General features: G+C 37.6%; 1 protein-coding gene across 3 annotated transcripts in view; it reads right to left on the minus strand.

Annotated features, from left to right (window-relative positions):
- Positions 1–3,024: 3,024 nt before the first annotated feature.
- Positions 3,025–20,360, minus strand: part of CBLB (Cbl proto-oncogene B) — a 121,139-nt gene continuing 103,803 nt past the window's right edge. For 2 of the 3 annotated variants that reach the window (XM_030283564.4, XM_072935197.1), the window contains 5 exons: positions 17,931–18,010; positions 17,698–17,829; positions 16,291–16,428; positions 13,685–13,804; positions 3,025–6,811 (listed from right to left, as the gene is read on the minus strand). In XM_030283564.4, coding sequence (XP_030139424.4) covers positions 6,549–6,811; positions 13,685–13,804; positions 16,291–16,428; positions 17,698–17,829; positions 17,931–18,010 — 733 coding nt within the window. In that variant the 3' untranslated portion in view covers positions 3,025–6,548. The remainder of the gene's footprint in view (positions 6,812–13,684; positions 13,805–16,290; positions 16,429–17,697; positions 17,830–17,930; positions 18,011–20,360) is intronic. The other variant, XM_030283610.4, reaches the window with a different exon arrangement.

A 20,360-nucleotide genomic window follows, 5' to 3' on the forward strand; every position in this document is an offset into this window, starting at 1 on the left:
TAGGGCAGATCACTGAGAAATAAATTTCAGCTCAACCAACCAAGGATAATCAATCCACATGGCTAAGGTAGTTGGTACATCAACAAGAGCTGTTATTCCACACTGCTGTGCTCATCCCTGGCAAGAAATCAGCTTTTGTCCTGTGCACCCCATCAGAGATGAGTGCACTTCATGAGGCAGAGCACAGCAACCACTGAACAGCCATGGAAATGACACAGAGGTCAGGATAGGTGGAGTTTCTTCTTCTCCCACCCCAAATCTCTTCAGTGACATCAATCCACCAGCACCTCCTTCCTCTCCATAATGACAGACACTTCACAGTTTCCTATCTCATTATGCTCATGACACCACACACAAATAAACCAAATTACACAGCTGCAAAAAGTGTAAAGCATACCCACAATATCTTTGCATGAAGCCACAGCCAATTTTAATTTTGTCTCGGGCCTTTACAAATTGCTATGGAATGTGGATAAAAAGGCAACCAAGAGCCAGACTGGTGGCAGGTTCACAGCCTGCAGCAATGCCCTGGTCAGTCAGTATCCTAAAAATAAAGCACAGATACAATCAAGGCTCTGCCTCTCCCAGTAATCTTGGAGACTGTTTACTCAGCAACACCAACACATCAAAGGAAAGGATGCCAATGCAGGAAGACAAGTCTGTGTAACTCCAAGCAAGGTTTGTTTATTGCTAATAGTCTTCCTGCTTAAGCTAAACCTCAAAACACACAGAAAAGCCTTGAAGGGCCTGGAAACCTCACTTCAAATCACAGGTAAAAAATGCCTCTATGAGAACTGACTGAGCAGATTGGCCACAAAGAATTTCAGCGCTGTGCCACAGACCACAGCAAAGGTGGGGTTGGTGTGTGATTGTGTGTGAAAGTAGTGGTGTGAGGGCAGACACTAAAATAAGGGCATTAACTATAGCACAGATCACTCTGGAATAATTCATGCAGGAACATAAAGCCCTTTTCATGTCATTGTGCTCTGCCCCAAGTGTGGCAAGTAAGATTTCCCCCACTAAAGCACACTCTTGTATGGTACAAATCAAATTCCCCCTCTACCCACACTCTGGAACACTTGTCTAAGTTTGCACCAAATATTCACCCATCATTTCTCATCTGATTCCCTTGCCCTGCTCAGATTACACAACATTCCTGCTCCCCCCAGATAATCACAGTTCTAGCACCTCCTTGCTCAGTAGGGTTGTACATTCTCAACCCTTCCCTCACCATCCAGCTGTCCTGCCGCTGGAGGATCTTGTCCAGTGGGCAATCCACACTTCTGTGCTAATGAAATGCACCCATTGCTGTTAAAATTTGGGAAAACTATAATGTTATAATAATAATATCCTCCCCCAGGCAGCAGCATGCACACCCACAAACCCGTCTCTGGTCATGCTCACAGATATTGGTGCACCTCAAAAGCTACAAAATTGTCAACACAGCCAACATATGGGCAAGATTACCTGATAAATGAGGAAGAAAAGTCTTTTGGAGGCCATTGGTGGAATCATTTAGATACAGTGCTTTTACCTTCTTTGTGTGAGAATTTTCAGGCTATATGGTACTTACCTCTTTGATTTCAAAGGTCAATCTTTTATCCCAGCTGCTCATGGTAATCAATTCCCTCTATGTGAAAGTAAGTTCTCAATTTCATTGACACATCTTATAAAATTCATCCCTTCCACCTGCTCCTCAATTAGTACTAAAAGTAAGCAAAGGTTTTTGTGAGTCTTCGAGATACAAACCAAATTCATTGGAAAAACTTCTTAACTCCCATATATTTAGACACAATTAATCTCAAATAGAAGGACTATTACTAGAAGATGTCATCTGTCTTAGTTTCTTTTCACAGCTCAGAAGCAAAACAGGGATCTGCTGAAATGAGAATGAATTTCATCTTCATCCCTGACCATAAGACCTGGTCTTCCAGGTCAAGAAGGGAACAGGAAAAACCCCAGTGATAATAAAGAAAACAATCTTTCTCATAGAATTCTCAATCCATTTTAGATGACCATGCTCATGGGCCATTCAGATACAGAGCAGAGAATCTGTATAATCACTGAGACAATGCTAGGCATGAGATCATCTAAGGGCAAATGGAATGTTCATATGTCACAGTAACACAGAGTGTTTTAAAATCTAAACTTATCAATTTCTTGATGGAAACTTACTGAAACTGATTAATGAAGGCAGGTATCTCACACAGAATAATGACTGGGTCTATCAAATAAAAATTCCTGGAATATTCCTAGAGCACCCAGCTGCTAAAATTTGATTGTAACACAAAGTAACACCTAACTTTCACATAAGAGTAAAAATGACAGAAATAGGTAAATTCTCTAATTAGCAAGATGACTAGTGACATACACAGTAGACAAGGATGTAACACACTGAAGAATACCACGAAAATTTCAGCACTGAAGGTCTAATCCAACTACAGGGAAGAGTGCTGAGGTTGGAATAGCAACACTTGTATTGTGATGCATAGCAGAGGGGTTTGATTTTCTAAACTTTTTCCAGAATGTTGGGATACAGTAACAGGAGAAAAATGTTCTACACAGCTAAAATATTTCTGACATTAAGAGTACAATGTTTGAGAATGTAAATTCCCGGGATATTAAAAAAAAATATAAGTGTCAGTCATTGCAGTTTTCTTCAGGAAAAGAACCCTGCAAATTAATATACAGTCGGACTATGTGTTCACCACTTTGGATTCTAAATATTTAATGGTTAGCATCTTTCTGCTATACAGCTATTACATGCACATTCCAAAATTACTGCCAATTTATTAACTTTCACTACTGAAATTTAGAAATGAGGTAATGTATGGGGATAAAAAGCACATGTCTCAGTGCAATGATTCACCTTATTTTAGAGCAAGGCCTCATTTTTGTGGCTTACAAAACAATGTCTTTTAAGGCCCCTACACAGGACAGGCTATGTTGCTAAACCATCATATGAAAAGTGATAATATTCAATAACAGAGACAGAGTCTTGAAAAATCATGGACCAACCCAACATTCTCTTAACATTAATTTTATAAAATACCTTACATGAACAGTTAAAGAACTTGAGCATACATAATAACCAAAATTTAAAAAGAATGTTGAATAAAATATAAATTAATTGAACACATCACTAAATTTGCCACATTAGACAAGTTTATAAAAGGCATTTTCAGATAAAATAGTTATTTGAAAGAAAATCCTTCAAAATGGAAACTGCTGAAGTCCTTTTTCAAGAAGTCACTCCTAAAAACGCTGAATTCCAGGTCATCAGGTAGCACCTGAATTTGCTTTGAATACGGTGTTCATTTGCTTCAAAATTTGTCAATATTTAAGACACAAATTTCAGGTCAGAGTTGTCAGTGCAAAGTAAAGCTTCAAGCTGAAAATGAGAGAAATACAACAGAAGAAATGATCCTGGTACAAAATTTCCTAAATTCACATTGTAAAAAAGCTGTGCCAGATGCACTCTTGAGATACTGGACAGTAACAAATTTTACCAGTGGCCATTTCAGGGTTCCAGACAAGCCATTAACATGGCTAATTATATTAGTTTCCTTTACCATAATTTAAATATTTCCTACACAAAGCCTTTGGAAAAGATCTGTGCTGCTTGTCCACTTGCTCTACTCAACTTCTCATTCAGCCAATTTGCTCAAAATGCAGTAACTCAGCCAAAAGGACAGAAAAGGTGACACCAACAGACAACACAAGGATGGTCTAAAGACTTAAAATGTTTCTGAGTTTAATCAACTTTGTTCACCCCAGCACTCATTCAAGTCAGTCTTCCTTAAAGTTATATAAGTGCATAACACACTGCCAGGCTCAAACCCTAAGTCTTTCAAAGGTTAAAAATATGTTTAGAGAACTATGTCTTTAGAGAACTAGACTCCAGCCAGATTAATTTATTTTAAGCCTATTAATTCCTGCAGAGTAAACATCAACACTCTAGCAAGGCGATTTTGCTGTTTGACTTTCAAACTACTAACCAGAACAGGTCTGAAACAGTCTGCACGTTCCACTATTTAGAAGTGTTATTAGCACACTCATTTAAAGATCAATGGAAATCTTTTCAAGTTACCACTCAAAATATTGCTAATCAAGTTTGTTTTTTTAACACATAATAAAAAAATAAATGGTCACAACCAGAAAGAAGGAAAACTTTAAAAACCTTAATCTATCAGGCAGCAGTTCCAGCCTCTAATTGAAATATAAGGATGTAATTTATACTAAGCTGCTGCATAAAAAGGAGAAAATGAGTTCTTCATTACAATTCAAAATTTCAAAACTCATTCTGAAGACTGTTTGTTCGTCCTTGTAAAGTGCTTTTTTTTTCATCATTGCTATGCTGGCAGTTATGCTAGAACCTCATTTCAGTAATTCCAGTACAACCAGAGTGTATAATTTAATTGCCTGAATCATTTTCAATTTATAGCTAGCTAAAATGCTACAGTGATGTTGCAAACAAACCAAATGAACAAGAGGGTTCCATAAGACACAAAATTTTCTCCCAAAACAGAGGAAAGAGATTAACTTGAGTCAAAAGCACAGACGATAACTTACACCAAAACTTTTCCTAAGCTGTACTTGAGGAATGAACAATTACAGGAAGATGCAAATGTCTTTTCCTGCAACATAAACTCAGAAGCATTTGCTTAAATCCAAATGCAGCAGCAGCTCTTCCCTATACCCTGTATTCTCCTGATCATCTTTTATCACTGAAGAAGATTAAAACAATATCCATACTATGCTTTGTGATGCTACAAAATAATTTAATCAGTTTTAAGAACAAGTTTTTTCGTTAAACAATGGAAATTTGAGATAGCAGAGTAATTTCCAATGGGTGTTCTCAGTTACTTCAAACCTGCAGTTCAGCCACGTGCTGTCTTTGAAAACATCTTTACAGCAAATGCACTGGCTGGTGAGATCTGATCTTGTAAGTGATATAAATTCTAGCACTTGCTCACAGTGAAAGAGAACACTAACACCTAAAAGGGAATAATGAATATATACTTCACCACCCAGCCTGGCACACTGAAAATTTTCATATGCTCATCACATATCAAAATAAGAAAAATATTCTAAATACCACATGGTTTTATTTGTTCAATAGTATTAGAAGAAAATTTTCAAAGTTTCCTAAAAAACCAAGAAAGCAGCAATCTTAAGAATTTTTCTGAAAATATTTGGACTCAACTTTGAAAGTACTCAGAATAGAATTGTCTTCTCTCTCTCTTTCAAAATCAGGAAGATTTTTAAATTGGCTTGCATCAATTTGGGCTCAAAAATAAAATGTCAAAGTTTGTGGATAACTAACCAAGTAAAGCAAAAATGTATTTCCAACTAAGCAGCTGGAAAGTGAGTGAAAGAATTTGGGTGCTAAACACATCCTTGAAGATTATCAAGTGTACAGGGGAGGGAGGAGGTTATTAAAAAACTTTGCAAAAAATATTGCTACAGTAGCATTAGGAATTAACAGTGCATCAAAGATTTAAAGTTTCCAAGTTAATACAAACTGATCCAAGCCACAATGACCCACAGGATAATCACTCAGACAAAACATTAACCGCATTCTACTTTACTGAATCTAGAACTGGAATTTATCTGAATACCTTTAATATCATGGAAAAAGATTCCTTTTAGTCTTGCCATGAAGAATTGGTGCCATTAGTGTGTAATCAAAACACAGTATTATCATGCTGCATTTGGCTTTTTTTTGAACATCTGCAATCAAATACCAATTTTGAAAGAGATTTTACATGTGAGAACTCAGTATCACTGCTGCATGAAGTGTTTTATTTGTTGGTTGGGACTTTTTTGTGGAAACACTGTATAAAAGACCTTGAGACTACAGGTCATGGAATTCTTGTTAAACAAAGCTGTCCAAAACTACTGTCAAAATACCTTTAAAAAGGCAGTTCACAGAACAATGTGTTTTACATTCAGGTATGTCCTCTCTCAAAAGCAAAGGAATCTCAGAAGGAAAAAAAAAAAATCAGTAGTGAAGGCCACATACTTTTTGCATTTGATGAGCTGAAATGCAAAACACAATTAAAGCATCTTGTAAAAGAAAAAAAAAAAAAAAGACCAAAAGAAAACCAGAACTTCTGGAAATTGATGATTTAGTTGATGGAGTGGTCAGCATGGAAACTGTTGGGAATGCTACAGCAGAACTGACCACAAGTACAGGGAATATAAACATGACATAGTACAGGCACAAACTAGAAAACTGTAACTTGCCAACTTGTAAACAAGAAAAAGCATTTCACAGATTAAAAGTTCTAAGGAAGTAAACTTTTTTTTTAAATTATTTTGTAAGTTCAACCCTGATTTAAAAAAGTATGGCTAGCAAAAATACATAAGCCTCAGCATATTTATAAGTCTTGATCAGAGCAGCCAGGAGCCTTTGATAAACGGCTGGAAACAAACACCCTTCTGCTAAGGATGGAAGAAAAATATTCCATTCTGTTCTTCCTCTCATTCCCCAATCCACATGTGTATCTGTACAATTCATATGCTCCAAGAAAATCTTGAGGCTGCTATAGATTGAGACGTGGGGAGACGGGTGGAGGAAAGCAGACAAACTCTCTTAAAATACTGCGGGCCACGTCAACATTATTCTGGGCAATTTCAAGTGCCCTCTTGACTTCTTCAAAGGAATAGCCCTCTCCCATAAGTTTTGCAATTTTTGCATCCACATTTTCCGTGGAACTGTCAGAGCTGTATGGTTTCCTGTGATGTATTTCTGGTGCAGTTCTTCGAGGAAGTGGTTTAGGGGGCCTGGCTGGTGCTTGTGAACCATCTGTTTCAAATAAAAGAGATAAAAATCATTATAAATTGGCCTAAGACTGTGTTATATGTTGGTCAAACCCCATGAAGCTGTTTTAAAAGTAAAATTCTAAAGGAACATAAAGAAATATTTTAGTTAACCGATACAGCTCATCTTAAAATTTTGACAGAAGCTGAAGTCCTCAAGAAATGTAGGATGGAAATAATGTAGCAATATACTATGATAATAATAATATAGGAACATGCAATTTACAATCTGGAAAACTGGAAGAAAAATAAAGTATGATGGAACAGGAGAGACAGTGAAAATAGCCAGTCAAACTCTTAAACACTCTCCACTCTCAACCCACAAATTGAGAATATCTGAGTAAAAAAACCAAACCAAACAAAACAACAAAAACTAACAAAAATCCCACAAAGAAACAAAAATCCCAAGAAAAAAACAAAACTGTACAAAAACAAACAAATGAGGAAAGCCCAGACACAAATTTGATTACAATTGTATTGGAGACCATAAGTTGTGTACAAGAGGAATCCAGACAAATACGCCTGAAGGAGAAAAATCCTTGATTTATTGGTCCATCTTCTAGATTCTGTTCATTCAATTGCTATTCATGTCATGCACTGCAGCTACACATAAATACATAAATGAGTGCATTCTCCAAAAGACCTCCAGCCCTATTATTCCCATGAGGAGAACAGAACACGTTCCTTCCTCTCCAGTCCCCCTTTGGAAATCTCTCCCAGGTTCCTATCTTCTATGGAAAGGTTACCTTCACAGTTAATGCTGGTGACCAAGAATCATGATGTGCTGGTGAAAAAAAAGCTAATATTCAAACTTGCTAATCTTCTCAGAGTCAAGAGTTTCGTGCTCAAGTAAACTTGGTACTTTACTGAAATGCCTTTATCCTCACTGATTCCACAATAAGAAGCTTAAATACAAGCAGGCACAGCACCAAAAACACTTTCAAGAGCAAAGTATCTAAAAAATTAAAAAGTCTTTAATCCCTCAAAAAGGGTTTTAACAAGTCCTATCAACAGTGACTTTGATAGATAAATTAGAGGAATTTCTGGCTGTGATACTTCCTGTTTACTTACACTGAGAGCAGTGGCATTTTCCAGTGTTAAGTACTTCAGAGACAACTCTTTAGGCATGGAAGAAATGCTATATTTCTAATATGTTTGTTGCAACCTTATCATAACACTGGAAAGAGAGAACTATAATTCAACCCAGTGCATTAAACACTTCAGATAAATGAAAGCAGTTCACACAAGAGCATGTTTAATGCAGGTGTATTTTCCTTTCAAGTTACTTTTCCATCAATTTGGATGCATGTTGCTATAAAATTTAATTCCACTTAATTCAGAAAGTTAATAGTATGTTTAGTAAGATGGTGATATTCATATGACAAATGGATGAAAGAAATCTGATTAAACATTTATAGTAAGGAGCTAAGACCTAATGGTACTAAGGGCTACTTCATATTTGTTTTTATTTTTTTTCTCTCTGAAGATAAAAAGAATGATGTAAATGATAAACATTCTGAAGCAGATCCAAACCTGCCATGAAGGTGTGGAAGATCCATGAAACATTTGCCTGAGAAATTAACTATATCTCAGGAAATGCAGTTAATCACTAAAAACTGAATCAGAAACAAGTTCAAATTTCTCACTTCACTTATTTTAGGAAACTCAAGACTGCAAAAGAATAATATTCTTTATCTTAAGAATAATGGCACGTCATTTAAAACCAATCCGTTTTCTTTCACAAACCTTCAAGCTGTTTTAATATGTACATTCCATTATGGACTTCATTTCTATACAGTATGAAACAAAATTAAATTTACAAACTTTACATTTTCCCCTGGGCTTGAAGTATAGAAGAAATTCCTTATGCATAAATCAGATCCTTCCCTGTGCTTGTGTTACATGGGGATATTTTTGCTTGACTCAGCCTAATAGAGGCTTAAAACTGAAGTTATTTAGTGTTTAAAACCTTCACTTCACTGAAGCCTTCAAACAAACTTTATTAAGCAATCACATAATTTAGAAAGGTCATTTTTAATTCTGTCAGCAGATTTGAAGCATAGGCATTTTATTCTCACCACGGCGACATCTCTCTATAGCACAGATACTCTGAGATCTTCAGCGCTCCCTCTCAATTCCCATTATTATTTTTTTAAACGCTGACATCTCTTTCAATATCTTCACATCCATATAAAATTTCAGCTAAAGCTGGATATCATATTGGATCCTGAGCTTAAAGATACTAAGCCTAAGCTGCATGTCCATCTGGACACTGAGATAGAGGTATTAAGCAGAACTTTCCTTCCCTACCTCCCATCCTCTGATTTTCAGTCATCACAGACGTCTAACTAAAAATTCAAAATAGAATTTTTTCTAACTGTGCAATTCAATTAACAGTTTCTACCACAAGCAGCTTCCTCCACCACTCCCATTTCTGTAATTCAGCACGAGACTGAGCCCTTAGGTAAGGGGTTAGCACAAAGGCAGACACAGGCTCGTTTAATAAGTGCTTAAAAAGCATGGGAAGAGCAGTGAGAGCTCTATGGCACAGTGGGAGAGGCTTTGTTAGGATGCCAAGGCAAGGGGTAGAGGGAGATAAGAGAGGATCCCAAGAGGATGTTCCAGGAGAGGGGCAGTTCCAAGAGAAGGGAAGTTCCAAGAGAGTGTCTGGCTCCTCAGGGACTCCTTGTCAGGGGCTTCAAGGTGGGCTGGAACAAGACTCAGGCCAATGGGGTCACAGACTCCTGATGCTTCAGGGGAGGGTTACAGGTGTGGGATCAACATACATTGGGGTGAGATCCAACAGTCCATTTGACCCTTGGACCTTGTTGGAATCTGTGGTATTAATGATTCCCAGATTGTAGAAAGTCTCTGTCTGTCAGCCCCACTGCCAAAGCAGAAGCCATAATTGGTCTGTGCTGGTTTCAAGGCTGTTTATTCTGTTTATCTCTAACATGTTCTGCTGCCCTGCCGCAGCTCTGTCCTGCAGGGCAGCGTGTGGGGCTCTGCCCTCAGTGGGATGGTACAAACATTAAATACCACAAACTACCTGTGCTGGATTTACAATAACGTGCCAATATCTGTCACCTACGTTGGACAGTGTGTCCCCAGCCTGAACCAACAGAAAAATGCCAACACCGCAGTGAAACATGGAGGGCATGAAGAAGGAGACAAAGGACAAGGAACACCCAATTTCCTCCATCTTGTCCCCTTTGGACCCCTTATCTAGAATCCTAAAATTTTACTTTTGCACCCGTGCCACACTTAATTATTACTGATATCAAACACTCAGAGCTGGTAATTCATCCTGTAAGATTGAAAACTCTTTTCCATGGACAGAGATCACAGCCAGTGTCTGTGGGGGCTCTGTCCAGGGGGGTTCCTGACCCCTGCCAGGGTCCCAGACCTTTCAGGGCAGCCAGAGGGAAGCCCTGGACTCCTACAGGACCTATCTGTAAGTAAGGGCATTGTTCAACCAGAATTGTCTTCATCCTGGCTGTAGTACTGTTTTCTGGTTGTTCAGTAACTAAGGTTTGGTATGTCACAACTTGTTACCATCTCAATCTCTGTATTTTCTAAATCTTTTGCCAGGCAGATATATTTATAAGGCTTTCCTATTTCATCTTCCCCAACACTTGGTCTTCCACCGAGCCTCAGAGAAGCAGGTGACAAAGGCTCGCTGTGAATGCCCTTGGTGGAACAGGGGCAAGCAGCTACACCTCACCTAACTGGGGTACAGCAACAAAGCACACCCAGGGGACCCTGCTCCAAGGAGCTCAGAGAACAGGGAGAAGGTGAGGGAAGGACCCACTACTGCTCCATCAAGGCACTATCTTTGTACTTTGCAATACTGTGGATTGCACTGTTTCTTCCAGTGTTAACTGAAATACACCTTGGAATAATATTCTTGTAAAAGAAATCCAAATTTGCAAGCAAGTGTTTTCATAAGGTCAACTGAGGGAATGAATAGGCAGCAGGCATATACATTAACCAATCATTTGAATCTGTATCTTACAGAATAGTTAAGTTCAGCAAAATAGAGAACAGACATCAATTAGAGGCTTAATATTCTTCTTCCTTTCACTCTTATTATTGGCTGTGCTTAGTTAAAATACTCTATAATTATTAGCAATATCACAGAATAACAGAATGGGTTTGGCTGGAAAGGACCTTAAAGATAATTTAATCCCACCCCTAAATGGGCAGGGACACCTTCCACTAGACCAGACTGCTCAGAGCTACATCCAATCTGGCCTTGAACACTTCCAGGGATGAAGCATCCACAGCTTCTCTGGACAACCTGAGCCAGGGCCTCACCATCCTCACAGTAAAGAACAAATTCTTGATACCTCCTCTGATCTCCTTCAGTTCTCCCTCATCCCGATCTTGTAAAAAGTCCCTCTCCCTTCATGTCCTGGAAGGCCACAATTAGGTCACCCCAAAGCCTTCCCTTCTCCAGGCTGAACAATTCAAATTGACTCAGGCTTTCCTCACAGGAGAGGTGCTCCTTCCCTCTTATCACCTCGGTGGTCTTCTCCAGGCTCACTCCAGCAGCTCCATGGCTTTCTTATGCTGGATGCGTTTCTCCAGGTGGGGTCTCATGACAGCAGAGCAGAAGTGCCCAAATTCCCTCCTCTTCCCTGCTGGCCACGCTGCTTTGGATGCAGCCCAGGAAAGCAGGATGCAACCCTTTTGGCTTTCTGGGCTCTGAGCACACACTGCCAGCTCATGTCCCACCTCTTATCCACAGCACCCCCAAGTCTTATCTCTTTTTCTTGGTCTTTTTGTAGTAATTTTCAACAGTTGTATATAAGAAGTTTGAGAAACCATGCCTCTGGGGGAGTGGGTACTATTTCTGAAGTGTTCAATACTGGGTATCTGAATTAGAATAAATTACTCAGTAGACTTTAAGGATTCAGTTAAACATCACGACAGCAATCTTAAAAACAGTGAAAGTGAAGCAGAGACATTAAGGCACTGTCCATGCTACTCTAGGAACCCAGTGGCTAAATTATAATTAGATTTTAGAGTGAACTCCATTTATCTTTCAGCTAGCTCAGAGAACCACCTTACAAAAAGCACTGAAATGAAGAATTTCTTAAGTGAGCTGATTAGTTCAGAATAAATGCAAAACCAAAGTTCTGAATACAGTTACGCTCTCAACATTGTCTTTTTAAATCATAGATGAAGGTGAACCTGTTCATCCTGTAGCTCATCAGTTCTGTCCTTTGGAATTACTGACACCGTAAAAACAACTTTCCAATTAAGAGAATGACATGATCTATCACATAGTTTTCATCTAATTGAAATTAAACGGAATATCTTGCTGCATATCATGCTGATTCAGAATGATATTTATAGCAAAAGCTGACACGTGAGTGTTTTAGACGATGGCTGTGGGAAACAGATCAAAAAGTATTAAGTAGCATCAGAAAGCTCCAAGTTCTTAACTAGCAAGTATCTTGCAGTAATTTAGGAAAATTAAAAATTGCTCTATCTTAGAAGTGCGAGAATTGCAGGAAAACTCCATAGTTTTAAAAGTAAGATATGACACATCATTGTCATAATTTGCATTATAAGAGGACCCAAAACACCCTGAATAAATTGACTGAGCATTTTAAGACAAATAGATCCCTCACAATGCCACATATAAAGCATTATAAACTCTTTTCTTCCAACAATTGTAAAATAAAAAGAGAAATAACTATATTTGTAAAGATACTCTCCCAAAAGTGATAGCATTTACCAAAGGCATCACACTAATTCACAATTATGCTATTCATTAAAAAAACAAGTAAGCCTAAAGAGAGCTACAGAAATTTCCCCCCATTTAAGTTGGAAAACTTACTCTTTTTTCCCCCTATACCTCAGCAGTATGAAAATCTGGATTTCTGAGGAGGAGATTGCAATTACTATATATCTTTTTTTTCCACTTGAGAATGCTTCAATTGAACAATGGTGATTTTTACAACTGAAAGATTAGAGAAAAGTCCTTTTCTTTATGCATAAAAGGTCTCCACACAAAATTTTATCTATCTGGAGAATGATTAATGGTACAAAACATCACTTGGCTTTTTCTTTGTGTGGCTTCTTCATGCAGGAAAATAATGTGGTTGGGCCAATCCTCCCCCTTCCCCATGCACCATGCACATCTAAAGAAAAGAAAATTTGTCTAAAAACTGGTGAAGGTACTTTGATATACAGGTAATACTGTTATTTTTTTATCCACTTAGTAGATTTCCTTTAAATTTACTATTTTTGTTGCCTGAAACCATAACCAAAATTTCTTTGGTAGAGGAATTTTTTTCTACTGTACCTGTTCCATTGAAAAGGAAGACTGAATTTTAAGTGATTTTGATTCTTGCTATTTTATTAAGAAATATCTTAAAAGTTTCTTAGAAATTCAGACAAACATATTAGCAAAAGAGACAGAAAATAATGGTACTTTAGAGAGGTTAAGCTACTACTTTTTTGTTTAGGAGAAATGAAACAAATATGGAAATTAGATGCTTGTGCTCCTTTTTAGTACTTCTGATCTCCTACGAGCTTGAAAGGTGTCAGGAAAATCTCTGCCTTTCTTAAAAAATAAGGGAACACTATAACTCACATAAGCATTCAGTTTGGCAGCTTGTAAAATGGATGCTATAGTATATACACCCACACACAACAAGTAGCCACTTCTACCTCTATTGCAGAACTTAAGTCTCTGTTATCCTTCAATGATTTCATACTTTTGTAAAGCAACATTACCATTGCCATTTGTTGCCCAGAATGACAAAAAACTCACTGGACTTTATGGATGAAACGTTATATTCTTCATAAAATTGCAATTTTCTACAAGAACAGTTTTCTGCCTTACCTGAAGATGGAGGAAGTTGATCGTAGTCTTGAGATGTCCTATTTGTTTTGACATTTTCTCCGGGTGCTCTCCGAGCAGGTGGCAAAGGAACATGACCTACTGTTGGGTCAAAATGGGGATCTGTGATAAAAGAATTAAACAACTGTCTTAGAATAAGCAGAATTTCTATTTGAGGGAGGGATTAGAATAGGATTATAGTAGAATAGAATAGAATAGGATTAGAATAGCCTCCCATCATGCAGAGGAACCACGAATCCAGAGGTGTCCCCTGACAGCATATGCACACAAAACCCCAAATTCAGCATTGATAGTACACATGTAAGTATGATTTGAGGTGACAAACACAGGAGCACAGCTTAAAGGTGGTCTGTCCTGAACTGACTGTGGTCTCCTCTCCTCACATCCATGAGGTACTTTTCAACCACCCAACCCTGATGCTGCTGGGACTGTGCATGGAAAGCATGGAAGAGGCTGCAATGCCTGAAGCAGCACAACTGAAAACATTTCAGCTATTCATTTTGCTTAGAGCTTCATTACACTTCTGTGCTTTGCAGTTCACAAAGACTGCAGGGCTGATTTCCTATTCAAACAGTCCCACCTATGGGTAAATATTACAGGGACAGAATTTGAAAAATGAGAGAAATAAACAATTCTGATATATCATCCCCTTCTTTTCTTTTTTCTTTGGCTACCAAAGATGCTGCTGAGCAAGTGCAACACCATCCTGGATCTGGCTTCTGCCCTGGCCTCAGTACTTGCAGAGTGTTTGTTTTGTATGTGAGAACAACTTTTGGCTGGTGTTGATGATGAGATTATTATTCTAACCTGACAGGCTCTGATGGATAGCTGAGAAATCACCCTCAAGACTTGTATGGAAACCAATCATCAAAAACTCATCATAAATCTTCTACAATAGATTATGTGACAAGATGCAAAGTGAGTAATATGGCTTTAGAAATACCATATGAATAAAAAAAGACCAATTCACACAACCATGCATGCCTAACTAGATGCAATACATTGCTAAGATTAATGAGAACTGCTCCTGTACGGTTGTATTGCTTATGCAAATATGAAGAACAATACGAGGCTGTAGCTACATATTCCAGATATTTATTTTAAAGCTATTAAATGTTTTTTAACACTATCAGTGATGTTCTTAGATTATTTGGAAGTTACACTTAAACATTTAAAACTTTGCATGTTTCTGGGCACTGGGCACAGGCAGATGGAGCTTGTTTGCATCTGTGGATGAGGGCTGCTATTTTTCCTTTCCATTCCCATCATAACTGAATGATGCACTGTGTGTTTCTGCATCAGATGATATAATTGAGGCACTCATTCAGACTAGACTGCTGAAGTTTACATTGTTTTTATTTTGAAGTGTAGGAGATAAACAACACTGTATTTATGAACATCTACCTTTAAATTCTGTAGTGAGCTAAGTCTTTTCACCTGGATGCATTCAGCAAATTCGATGAGAAAGTAACACACTGAGTTGAATTTGCATTATAAAATACACAAAGCTTTAGCAAATTACTCAGTGTCAGGCCTTGACTGATAGCAAAACACACATTATAAAAACATTCCATAAAAGGTCACTGCACTTCAACCTAAAGTGGTTTCCTTTCCCCCCACAGCGAGTTCCACTCACACAGGTCAGCCACACACCAGGGAACCTGTCTGGCCATCATGCAGCTGGCACATGACTGCTTGTCATCCCATTCTGGCCTTCCTGTGAAACTACCACCAAATATTTCACTTTATCCCCCTCCATAGAGCTTCTAAGTAAAACAGAGAGGGGGAAGACAACATCTAACCCCACCACAAGGCAGGTCATCCCTGAAAATATTCACAGAAAAGGTAAACTTAAGATACCAACATCCTTTGAAAGCTTCACAGAGAAAAAAGAATTTAAAAATCACTTCACAGACGTGCACTATAACCCACAAAAATCCTGCTGTAATCTGTATCATAATCAGCAAATGCATTCAATTTCATTAACCTGAAAATCAAACCCTTTTCAACTCAAAGACAATAATCATGAATTGTAAACAGAGTTTTCATACCTTTTATAAGCAAAATACCAGACTGAATGTATCACAGTGATTTACAGGGAAAGATAGGTGAAAGCCTGACTTAGCAAAAAGGTTATGAATCCCAGGACCTAGCAACTCTATTCACAATATAGTTTTGTGGCAAAATTTTACTACAGTTCTAACAAAGTAGAATATTCTTTTCCCTTATTTTGCAACTTCTTTTAAAGTTTCAACTTGAAAATATCCCCCATTAATTATGTTTTACTATTGAAAACAATGGAGCTGACAGATACAGACTAATATTACAGATTACAACAGAAAACTACAATTTACAAATTTTCTAGCCTGGTATACAAATATTGACCTCACTTTATTACTTTGTGATAATGAAAACTGAAGTCTTTCTAACTTCTGAGTAGCTTCACCTCCACCATTTAAAATTTTGATGTTTTTTGTATTTTTTGTACAATGAGTTCTAAGGCCTGGTGACAACTTTATCACTGAACAGATATGCCTCTGAAGGAAAGGAAAATAAAATAAAACATGCTGTTTCCTCTGTATTCCTACCAGAATGAAGGAACAGTTCATGTCCTGAAGAGGGTCGGCTCCCTGAGCCAGCAGGTTTTGTGTGCTCAATCATGCTGTGCCGAGCAGGTGGTGGTGGTGGAGGGAGTGAGGGGGGTGAGTTATCAAATGCATCTTCACCTGCAGTTTAGAAATGAATTATCAGATGAGCAAAACTTCATTAAGAACTGCAGAATAGAAAATAAAGCTTTATTTTTCTTTGGCTGCTGAGGCCTTTACTCCTATGGCTGATCTGAGCAGTTCAGTGACTCCAGTAATGAAACTGTGAACCTCCCTGCTAATACCCACAGTCCTCTTCTAAAACATGCTCTGGATGCCCTTTTGCAGTGCTCAGTTTCTTTTCTGGATGGAAGGAGAGATTTAAGTGACTCAATTGCCAGGAGTGTACTACAGTGAAAGCTTCACTGAGTATCACTGTAGAGTGACAGCTGTATTTCAGTGGCTAAGCAAGTGTATTTATATACAAACACCAACTCTGACTGCACTCAATCTACTACATTTACACTGGAAATTACCTCTATCTGCTGTTCAGAAGCTCTGACTCCAGATATAAATGGAAATTTCTAGAGCTTGGCAAAAGAATGCACCTCTTATAAAAAGGTGGTGAAAGCAGGACTAGAGTTACCAAGCACTGTGATTTTTATGTGCTATTTTGCCTTCATTTCTCCTGCATCTCAGGAACACTTCAGGGACCAGAGAGAGCACAGTGCAGGAACAAGGCAAATGTTCAAAAGCTTTTATGGAACCAGAAATTTGGATGCTGACACATACAGACACAACCATGCAACTGAATTTGTCAATGAAACTGTGGGTGGTCCCCAAGCATAGCACCAATATATATACAGAGATCATTGATTTTTGTGTAGAACAAAACAGAAACCAGGGTTGGAAAAAAGAGATTTGTGACTGTAGACAGCAGTAAGTTTTGAACTGTCCCTTGATGGGGGAAAAAATCGTAGAAATTAACTTATTAATTTAATCTAGTGGTTTTGGTTTTTTACTTAAATACCATCATTTTGGTATTCTTCTTTGTTTTTGATAAACTAAATAGAATTATTTAAGCTACAGTAGAAAAAACGCTCTACTGCTGCATTAAATTTCAATGCTCAAACTTCTTAGTAAGAGACAATTAAAATTTATTTTAGGGGAAATGGTTTTTACTTATCTGTATAGCTGGAATACAGATTTAGTATACCTTTTTGTGTTTCTCTAGTGAGGCCCTACAAACAGACTCCAAATGACACAAAACTGGCTTATAGATGTAATATTTAGCTCGTAGCCTGTTTGGTACTCCTAACCTACTCAACACTGGGTATTTTTCAGTAAACATGGCATTGAGTTGATCTGGGCAGCGTTAACCATTACATGTAATCAGCAAAAATCTGCAACCTAAAGGGGGCACCAGAAGATCATAATCGGAGGGCGTCCTGGTGAGCAAAGTGCTGTGTTTGGGGTTGTCTCTGGCAGGAGCCCGTGCAGGAGGCAAAGGTACCGGAACAGAAGGTGCAGCACAGACATCTCCTGAATGACACAACCACAAGAAGTGAATGTTTTCCTGCTGCACCCCTAGGGCAGCACAGAGTCAGTCTTGTCAGCAAACAACACAAAAATTCAAAACGTACCCGACTCCGGATGTTTGGATTTCTTTGTCTCAGAAGTAGCACCGTGCGTCCCATTTGTACATTGGCCATTCTCACACACCCTGAAGATAGATATTAAGCAGGAAGCAATCAACCATTTAGCCAAATATTAATTGATTTCCTTAATGAGCAGTACCTGGCAGTTCACCATATGCAAACAAATCAGGGACAATAAGCCGCATCAATTTTAAAATTTATATTTTTAGATATTGAGAGCAGATATCGGTTAACCCTCATTAGAACTGCTTTGAAGGATTATACTGCCTTCTTGGTGACACACTGACATGGCTTAAAATAACACAGGCTGCAATACAAGTTAGAGGAAGAATTAACATTAAACACAGTCCTCACTTCAGAGCTCAGGTCATTACTTTATTCACACAGTTACATCACAGGCTCAATATTAGTTCACTTTCACAGATGCTGAATTTTCCCTAGCAGAATTAGGAGAAAAGGGAAATGTGGATTTTGGTAATTATCCACACCAATGCACACCAGAAAAACATCAAACAAAATTTAACAACAAAAAACCAGAACACCACAATACACGTTAATAACAAATTTTAACTCAACTTTGCCAAACATTAAAAAAAAGTGAAAACCCCAAAACTGAATTAACAAAGCAGTTCTTCAGGAATTTATTCATTTCTGTATCAAAAACCTGAGGCTTGCTGATACTTCTACCACAGTTTACTGCTTTTTTTTTTTTTTTTTTTTTTTTTAATGGAAGCATACTCTACCCTCAAAACTTATCAAGAATATCAAATTAATATGAAAAGCATCCAACCAGATAGTAAAGAGTGCCTACAACAATAGTGTTGAAAATATTGGAGATTATTTTTGTAAGAAGATTTTGTTCAAATATGGCAGGGAAAAATATTGAACAACCCTTATCATAATATTAAATATTGTTCAAAAATACAAAAGGACCAGGAAATTGCTCCTCTCACTGTAACTGTGGGCCCTGTATATTCAGAAAAAACTAGAAATTTTCCTTGGAAAAAAGCCACCATGCTAAGTAACTCCAGCTTAAAGATAAAAATCCCATTCCACCACGCACCATTATTATTAAACATTGGGAAATCTGCTAGAGTTATATACAGCTAAAATTTCAGATTTGAGGTTTTTACCAACAATATTAATAAACCTATCAGCTTTGGCCAAATGGAAAGGAGGAATGAATAAGGGTCTGGAATCATTTAAAATATATAAACAGGAAAGAGGAAGTGAATTGCATTTGTGGTCCCAAGAGTTACAACTAGGAGTAATGAAATAAATATAAGAATAATCACAAGATTTAAAAACAAACAAACAAACAAAAGCCCCTAACGGTAAGAGAATCTTTTGCTATAAATTAATTCCCCCAGAGAAGTGGTAGAGGAAGTGTTGCTTCTTTGACATTAGATTGGTTCAATCTTTCAAATGCAGGGGATGCAACACTTCCTTTGACTCCTCACAATATACACTAAGTAATTAAGCATATTTTCTACTCTACTTTAATGAATTCTACATTTTCAGTTATGTAACCAGCCACAGACAGCCAGGTAACTTCACATGGCACCACTGCAGAAGTATTCAGTCCATGATGAGCCCACTTAAGTGACCAGTTTACAAACAATCCTGAAATGCCTGTTAACAGTACACACCAGAAAAAAGGGCATCAAATGAGTACTAACAAGCAAGCCTTCTGTCTTTTCCCCTTTTGGAAAAAAAACTTTATTAGGAAAAGACAGGAAATGTAATAATGCAACATTCTTCTAACAATAGCCTAATTAGCAATGCTGAAATTCTTTCCTTTTATTTCTTATTTCTGAACTGACGTTCAGCAGTAACAAACCAGACAATTCAATGATCTGCCAGAGAGTAAAACTGTGAATAATTTTTTATATTTTTCTTGAGGTATTTTTAGCACTGTCATATCTACAGGCAAAGGAGACAAAAGGCAACATCAATTTGGGAGTAGGATGGAACAATTACATAATTCTAAACTACAAAACATTCTGACAAAATTTTTAAGCTCTTTAGCTTACTGAAAACTCCAAGTACTATCCAAGAAGTTAGGGACTAACACTTTGGAAAGAGATAAGAGAAAGTGACACTAAGGGAAAATAACTGAAATGAACTAAAAATGTATAACATTAAAAAAAAAAGTTGATAACAGTTTTGATGAACAATAATGAGAAGTTTCATTGAAACAAAACATCCCTCCTATGTTACTTAATGAAATGCATGAAAAGAACACAACATCAACCAGGAAACAGATTCTTTCTTGAAAACTTTATCTCAGCTTTCACATCTGAGCAGTGACATTAACTAAAATAAGATATTTTAAGTATGTGGAACACCAGACTATTTTTTTTAATGCCTAGGAGAATGGTTTGAGTTAAATTTCTTTTCAGAATGTATAAGAGG

The sequence above is a fragment of the Taeniopygia guttata genome, chromosome 1 (assembly GCF_048771995.1).
Source record: "Taeniopygia guttata chromosome 1, bTaeGut7.mat, whole genome shotgun sequence".
Taxonomy (NCBI): Eukaryota; Metazoa; Chordata; class Aves; order Passeriformes; family Estrildidae; genus Taeniopygia; species Taeniopygia guttata.